Genomic DNA, 7,903 nt, shown 5'->3' with positions numbered 1-7,903 from the left:
CATCAAGCAGGCTAGGCAGTGCTGATGCCATATTATCTGGGGTGCCCTAGGAAGAAGTACGGTGGAAAGGGATCTGGGGGTTATAGTGGATCATGAGCTAAATATGAGTCAACAGTGTAACTGCTGCAAAAAAAAAAAAAAAAAAGGAACAGCGTTCTAGGATGTATTAGCATGAGTGTTGTAAGCAAGACATGAGAAGTAATTCTTCTGCTCTTCTCCACACTGATTAGGCCTACACTGGAGTATTGTGTCCAGTTCCGGGCATCACATTTCTGGAAAAATGTGGATAAATTGGAGAAAGTCCAGAGAAGAGCAACAAAAATTATTCAAGGTCTAGAAAACACAGCCTATGAGAGAAGATTAAAAAAAATGGGTGTGTTTATTCTGGAGAAGAGAAGATTAAGAGGGGACATGATAAAGTTTTCAAGTACATAAAAGGTTGTTACAAAGAGAAGGGAGAAAAATTGTTCTCCGTAACATCTGAGGATATGACAAGAAGCAATGGGCTTAAATTGCAGCAAGGGCAGTTTAGGTTGGACATTAGGAAAAAACTTCCTAATGGTCAGGGTAGTTAAGCACTAGAATAAATTGCCTAGGAAGGTTACGGAATTTTCATCATTCGAGATTTTTAAGAATGGGCAGGGGACTGGACTAGATGACTGCTCGAGGTCCCTTCCAGTCCTACGATTCTATGACTATCAAATTCTAAAATAGAAAATAAATGAAAACAGTTGGTTAATAATATAGAATGGATGAATGTTATACTCAGTTTTATAGCATTGAAAAAACCCCATGAGCATTAACCACTATGGTATTCATTTAATTATGTACAATATTAACAGTATCCACATGTTGTTTACCCTAATTAAAATTCACAAGTAGTAGAATTGAACAGCTAAATTTGAGTTTCAGATAACCAAGTATCAATTCAATGAAGTAACTATATTACAACATCTACAATTCAACTTGATATTAAAACTTTTAAACTACAAACGATTTTGGACAAAACTAGATAGGTTGAATAGGACAGTGGAACAGAAAGTAGTGTCAGCTTAACACAAGCTAGCAAAACCATTAGTACTTCTTAAAACAGAAGTATAAGAAGATAGTCTGAGGCTAAGCATGATTCTTAAGGCAAATTCACAGTCATTGGATACTACAGCTTGAAATTCAGCACTGTTTAGACACATACGCACAATAACTGGGATAGAAGAATCACCCAATGCGATTATTATGCAACAGTGCAGAATAGATCAGATTAGCTCTGATTTGGAGGAGTTAATAGGCAATTTTACAAGTGTGAAAGTTCAGAAAGCAATTTGATTAACGAAGATATTCCAATTAAAGTTAATCAAGCAGTTTAAGTGGTTGTTCTCAGAGAGCCGATAGGCAGAGAGTATTGCAAGGAGATCATGGTATATGAGTTAATTGGCAGAAGAAAGAGAGCTTATTAAAGGTGATTCCATACACCAATGGGTCAACACTGTAATGTCCAAATATAGAAAGAACTATTGCAAAATACCCTGCTTTTGGGATTTAGGGCCTAGTCAAGTTCCCACACAAAGGTTGGAATAAGACTAGTATGGAGTGGAAGGTATGAACATATAAGATAACTCTAATTTAAAATGCACAACACAACTGAAGCAAGCATAAAAGTATTCTAAAGTTTAGAACACACACCAATAAAGAATGAGATGAGATTTTGAAGTTAAAAGTAGATTCTTAGTCATTCACATAGTGTAATGTTACAAGCAAGCAAGGATCTTTCTCTCACTGGTAAATGGGTACCCTTACCACCAAATTATAGTCACACTTACCATTTCTGTCTCTGGCCCAATGACTCCAAGTATTTGTATACAGTGGAACTTCTTCGCTAGTAGAGACTGAGGGAGTCACATAGCAAAATATCCCATAGCTCAGTGGCTGGGGTATTCCTCTGAGAAGGGTCAGATCCCTGTTCAAATCTCTTTGTCTCATCCACTAGAGGGAGGACTTGAATTGGTGGTCTACTGTATCCTGGGTGAGTACCCTAACCACTGGCATAAAAGTTATGAGGGAGGACCTTCTCCCCCAGTGTCTTTTTGGTGGAGTTAGGTAGCCTCTGCACCTGTCTACAGGCCCAGGACCCATCTGCAGGTCAGTGACTAACTCCCCTGATTCATGAATTGCAGACAGAGAGGTGCCTATCTTTGTGAGAGGGGTGGGGCTTAGGACATACCTAAAAAAGTACGTGTTGTGAGGCTTGGTGTCACCACACTTAAGTCCCTGGGTGAATGCTGGTTTGGACCACTATCAAGAAGAAATGAGAAGTCACAGCATATAAGATACACATGCAGTCCTGTGGCACCTTATAGACTAACAGATGTATAGGAGCATGAGCTTTCGTGGGTGAATACCCACTTCTTCGTATTCACCCACGAAAGCTCATACTCCTATACGTCTGTTAGTTTATAAGGTGCCACAGGACTCCTTGCTGCTTTTACAGATCCAGACTAACACGGCTACCCCTTTAATACAAGATACACATGGTTCGAGGTGTGTAACACCAAGCTTAAATGTAGCAACTGAACAGAGGATGCGAACAGAGTAATTAAATCCCATCACAATGTGGGAATTTTACCTCAGCCTCTGCTCGGCTCTGTTCCAGGAAGGTGACTTCATCCTCTGCCTTAGTAACTATGGCATATCCTTGTTACATGGCCACTCTAGCCTGGCCTAACCCTCTGAGATTTGTGGGAATTGGCAAAGGTGTCATTCACTTAGCCCATCACTAACCAGGACACTGCTAGGGTTCTGTGTGGATTCTCTTATGTATACGGAGGTTTAAGCTGTGCCGGACAACAGAGGCAGACACAGAGAGGAGAGAAGAGATAGGACAGTGAAGATGGGGGGAAAAATACAGCTTTTGTTGGTGTTCTCAGCATACAGGGGAACTCCTCAGTAATAGATGGATACTTTGGGCTGGCAAGTTGGTCATGACAGCTGTTGCTCCGGACCCCAGTTCACTTCCCCGGTCAGGGACATTGTCTGATTGATCTGGTTGGCTCCCTCTCCTTCACTGGTCCTTCTTAGGATGGGCAGATCTAGGTGGACTGTGTCATCTCACCATGCTGGCATGCAGTGCAGCTCTTTTCAGGATCAAGGTGGAAAGCTGAGAGACTGAGATAGGACAGGAGCATGATGGGGGTGGGGGCAGAAAGGAGCACATGAGGGACGGGAAGACAGAGCAGGAGCTTACATGTATCAGATCGAGGACCTTGCTGGCACAGTGATAATGGTCAAGCATCCCCACTAAAGTATCAGGGTCTGGTGTCACAGAAACAATCCTTCTGCCACAATTGCAGTGATGGGAAAAAAAATCATTCTTCTCCAAGGAAACCTCTTTTTAAGGGCCCCCAAAAGGTAAGGGTGGGTGGAATAATCCAATTAGTCCTAGTTTCTGACACACCAGTTTTGGTTCATTGATTTCTGATGCTCTCCTCCTCTTGTTTAACAATCACAATTTTAATATAGTCTTCATGTGTGGGTACAGGCTAAAGTCTGGGTGCTAGTTCAGCCCAGGCTGGTAACCTATTCACTTTGCAGTGAGGATACAGGCAATATCCTTCGAACACTAACAGTCTTTCAAAGCCTTTCCACAATTCCTCCCCACCCCCCATGTGCCCAGAAGGACAGACAAGTTCTCACAGAATCAAAGAGCGGCTCAGCTCCCTGCAGTGCTAAGAACCATGTGGTGGGTCCCCACAAGTTACAGCACCAATGAGGACACAGTCACTCGGGCAGGGCTTTGCAGAGTGGCTGCTCACAGCCTGGCTAGACTAACCCGTGCTGAGACCCCACTGTCAATCACCTGGGTTCAATATCCTGAGCTTCTCACAGACAACATCCATTCCCACTCACACAGCCAGCCAGACACTGGACATGGATGTCAGAAACACCAGACCTGCTTCCGTCACCTGCCCAGTCAGGCCACTTCTTACTTCAGGCAAAAAAAAAAAAAAAAAAAAATCTTTGCAGAGCTTGCTCTCCTGCTACCCCATGCACCACAGACCCAGAGAAATGGAGGAGCCGCTCTATTCCCACCTGGGCTCAAACACAGACACAGAGTCATCTCAATCCATGAAGCAGCAGCAGCAACCATAATGCTCCATTCCCAGGAACTCCTGAAAATTCTCCCCAATGAAGAGGCCAGGGAGCACAAAGACATATTAGTGAATCACAATAGCCAATTCCTTAATTCTCTGCTGCTTCTGACAGTCTGGCACTGGAGAGCCCCCTTCCCAGCCCTGCAACAGCTAAAGCAGGCATGGAGAAAGCTGGTGATGGGTTGCACACGAGCAGAGAGAGAGAGATCAGAACATGTAACCTAACACCAGTGCTCCCACAGCACCAGGCCAAGAATAGTTATTACAGCAGTACCTGGATTCTCAGTGGGAAATCAGGGCCCCATTGGGCTATCAATGATGCTTATATGACCCCAATGACCACAGTATCTATACATAGTACAGTATAGAAGGCATTATCATTATACCCCCTGTGAAATAGGAGGTTCCATTATCCACATCGTGCCTCAGTCCCCGACATGTACAGACAGTCTAAGGGAGTTGCTCAAATTCACATGGGACATATTAGGCAGAGCAGGGAATTGAACCCAGCTCTCCTGAGTTTCAGTCCCAAACCCTGATCTCCTTGGACTCTGACAGTAGGCACAAGAGATTCACAGAGGCAGAGACAGTCCCAGCTCCAAGGCATTTCAGTGTAAAACGACAAGACAGACAGTGGACGGTTATCTCTATTTCACGGGGGGGGGGGGGGGGGGCAGAGGATCAGAGATAATGAAGCTGGGACCTTTAAAGGGGCCCAGTCACACAAGGGAATGGAAGTTGAAGATTTAATTATCTGGGGCTCCTCTGGGGCCTGCAGCCTCAGTGACTGACAAAAGCTCAGACAGGGAGCTGGTGACAGAGCCTGGAACTGACCCCAGGTCTCCTGAGTCCCAGAGTAGACCCTAAAACATGAGCAGAGCCCTCCTCACTTTTTTCTGCCATAGCAATATACCCCACAGACCACTCCCAGACCATACCTTACTTTATACACTCTCCCTCAGCCCCAGAACCCAGCCCCTCTCACTGCAAGGAACCACCACTTCACCAGACCAGGAACAGACACCAGTAGCAACACCCTTCTTCCAGGAATTCAGCATGTTGGCACAAGGGGTAGCCCTGGAGACATTGACAGCAGCCGGACACAGCCCCATGATTCTGGGTCATGCCCTGACAGCCAGAAGAGTCGAGAACATCTGTGGCCTGCTGCTAATACAGCTGGGGTGGAACATGAGCAAGATGGAGGTGAAGCACATTTGAAAATCTGGCTGTTGGGGACATAGGCAGAGCTGAGTCATGAGACATTGCTCCATCTCTGAGACCGGGGTGAGTATTCCCAGAGGATGCAGCTTGCCTTGGGAAGGGGAAGGAAAGAATAAGTGTGTCTCACATGAAAACCTTGGTTATGGGAAGATCAGCACCATTATGTCCCTGAATCTCTTTTGTCCTGTGGGAGGGAACAGTCTCACCCACACAGGATCTATGGATTATAGGGGCTGATCCCCCTGAAATCTGGGAGACCAACGGACAATACTGCATAGAAGCTGAGACAACCCACAGCTTCTAATGTCCTACGGGACAGGAATCCTTACCCAGCAAGGCCACAGTCTCATAATTCTCCCACATGACGTCCCTGTTCAGGGATCTCTGACCTGAGTCCAGAAGGGCCCATTCCCCCTCAGCGAAATACACAGCCACCTCCTCGAAGCTCACCAGCTCTACTGCAGCCATTTCCTTTCCCCGTCTCCAGAGACAGTCAGATGATCTGGTGCAAAATATGGATGTGATTCTGCCGCCTGTCAGGGTGAGAAGGGCAATTGGGAAAGTTTCAGAAGGGGCTTTAGTGCATTTCACACCTCACTTCCCTACAGGTTCTTTTCCTGCAGACAGTCATTCTAGACTCTGTCATCCTAGGGAAATGCTTGACCAAGACATTAAAAACCAACAACCTAAATTAGGTCCCAAATCCATATACTGTTCTCTCAACCAAGAGTATTGAGAACCACTGCACTAAACTAAAGAGCCATTTGGTATCAACTATTTTCTCTCTGTGAAGATACTTGTACAGTATAATCAAATCACCTTTCAGCCTTTCAACATTTTTTTTTTTAATAATAAACTAAATTGATGGAGCTCTTTAAGTCTTTCACTGTAAGGATTATTCTCCAGCCCTCTAAATTCATATTTATGGCTCTTTTCTGCAATCTCTAAAAAAAAAAAAGTCTACATCAAAACAGATTTTTACAAGATTAGAGAGAGAGAAGTGCATCTGATGTACGAGATCCTTCTCTGTCAAATGTAAATGTTTTAGTCCATATTGTTAAGAAAATAGAGTTGATTAAAAACATTTTTTTAATTGTTAAAATTGTAACTCTTTTCCCCAGACCCTTCTCAAAAACAGGGTAGGTGTTTTTTCCCCCCCAACTTTCAAAAATAGATTCACCCAAGACAGAGACTGTCAACCTAAAGAAGGGCATAGGAATAGTCAGACTGTGTCAGATCCAAGGCCCATCTAGTAACGCTGAACATATTATAAGCATCTGAAAAGGGCCCTTTAGAGACTAAAATTGTGCAGCCGACGTTAACTATCATTGTGCGCTCCAGCTGCAGTAAAACGGCAGAATCGAAGGAACCACTCTGGGGGATCCCCCCTGACACCGTCCCCAGGGCAGCGCATCCCCCCAGCAGCGCGGGGACCAGGCAGAGGCAGGAACTGGCTTTTCCTCTCTCTGCCCCTCCCCAGGAAAGTCAATCTGCCCCGGGGTGCTGCAGCGAAAGGGGCTGGGCAGCGCTGGGAGCCGGGAACCTCCCTCCCCATTTATTGCCCCTGCTGCAATAACTCTCTCCCCCTGCCTTCTCTCCCCCTGCCTCCTCTCCCCTCGGGCTGGGAGACTCGGTCCCTGGCCCGGCCCGGGGCATTCGCTCTCCCGGAGCTGGCTCGGCTCCTGCAGGCGCTCAGGGGAGCAGAGCGGGGGGTGGGGGGGTCAGGGAGAGCAGCAGCTCTGGGACTCGCAGACCCCCGCCCCCCCGGGAGCAGAGCTGGGGCGAGGAGGGGCCATTGGTGCAGAGTCACTTTCCTGCCCGGCCCCAGCCCTTTCCCCCGGGTCTCTCCCCTCACCTGCAGGCTCCGGCTCAGGGGCTGGTGTCGGCAGAGCCCGGGGCTGCCCCAGGAGCTGGGTCCAGCCACCGGAGAAAGTCCTGCCCTGGTTGGGCATAGAGGGGGTTAGTGCAGGTCCCTCCCCTCACAGACCCCGCTGGGGAGCAGCGGTGGCTCAGCCCGGGACAGGTGGAGTGTGAAAAACTGCTCTCTGGCTTAATGTGCTAATTAGGGTGTACTGAGCATGCTCACAAGAACTGAGCATGCTCAGTCCTTCACCCTGCCCATAATTGACAATCAGTGATGCTCCCTCTAATTGTTACAATCCTCTATTAAGAGGAAATTGATACATATGTACACCAGGCAGGGTCGTTTGGAAGCCGAAGACTTTATGCTTCCATCCCACACTACTCTCAAGTTTTAGCAAATTAAGACAAGTTAGCAAATAAGAAAACCTTATGTATCAGTATCTGCTAATGGTAACAATTTGCTACCCTGTACCAGAAGATGGAAAAGCAAGAGGTACCAAATTAGGACAAGTTAGCAAAGAACAACCTCAGGTATCAGTAACTGCTACTGGTAACAATTTGCTGCTACTGGTAGCAAACTACATCAGATTGCAGTTTTTTACAATCCCTTACATATGAGTAACTGCTGCTGATAGCAAATTCCTACAGATAGCAGTTTCTCAAACTACACTATT

The 7,903-nt window shown here is 46.2% G+C and overlaps 1 protein-coding gene across 1 annotated transcript; it reads right to left on the bottom strand.

Annotated features, from left to right (window-relative positions):
- Nucleotides 1–529: 529 nt before the first annotated feature.
- LOC113407819 (zinc finger protein 74-like) lies at nucleotides 530–7,414 on the bottom strand. The gene is made up of 3 exons (XM_026658253.1): nucleotides 7,222–7,414; nucleotides 5,696–5,899; nucleotides 530–705 (listed from the first exon to the last, which is right to left on the bottom strand). Exons 1-3 carry the CDS (start codon nucleotides 7,316–7,318, stop codon nucleotides 629–631), a joined length of 378 nt encoding a protein of 125 aa, XP_026514038.1. The 5' UTR covers nucleotides 7,319–7,414; the 3' UTR covers nucleotides 530–628.
- Nucleotides 7,415–7,903: the final 489 nt, after the last annotated feature.

The sequence above is a fragment of the Terrapene carolina genome, unplaced genomic scaffold (assembly GCF_002925995.2).
Source record: "Terrapene carolina triunguis isolate 2854851 unplaced genomic scaffold, T_m_triunguis-2.0 Scaffold421, whole genome shotgun sequence".
Taxonomy (NCBI): Eukaryota; Metazoa; Chordata; order Testudines; family Emydidae; genus Terrapene; species Terrapene triunguis.
The sequence above is the reverse complement of the archived record's forward strand: the minus strand, read 5'-3'. Positions and strand labels throughout refer to the sequence as shown.

What these genes read in the sequence shown, in the direction of transcription:
- LOC113407819 (XM_026658253.1), bottom strand. Translation starts at nt 7,318, where the DNA reads ATGCCCAACCAGGGCAGGACTTTCTCCGGTGGCTGGACCCAGCTCCTG. An exon ending in CCCTGAGCCGGAGCCTGCAG is followed by an intron (nt 5,900 to 7,221) that starts GTGAGGGGAGAG and finishes TCACCCTGACAG; the next exon opens with GCGGCAGAATCACATCCATA. An exon ending in TGAGACTGTGGCCTTGCTGG is followed by an intron (nt 706 to 5,695) that starts GTAAGGATTCCT and finishes TTTCTATTTTAG; the next exon opens with AATTTGATAGTCATAGAATC.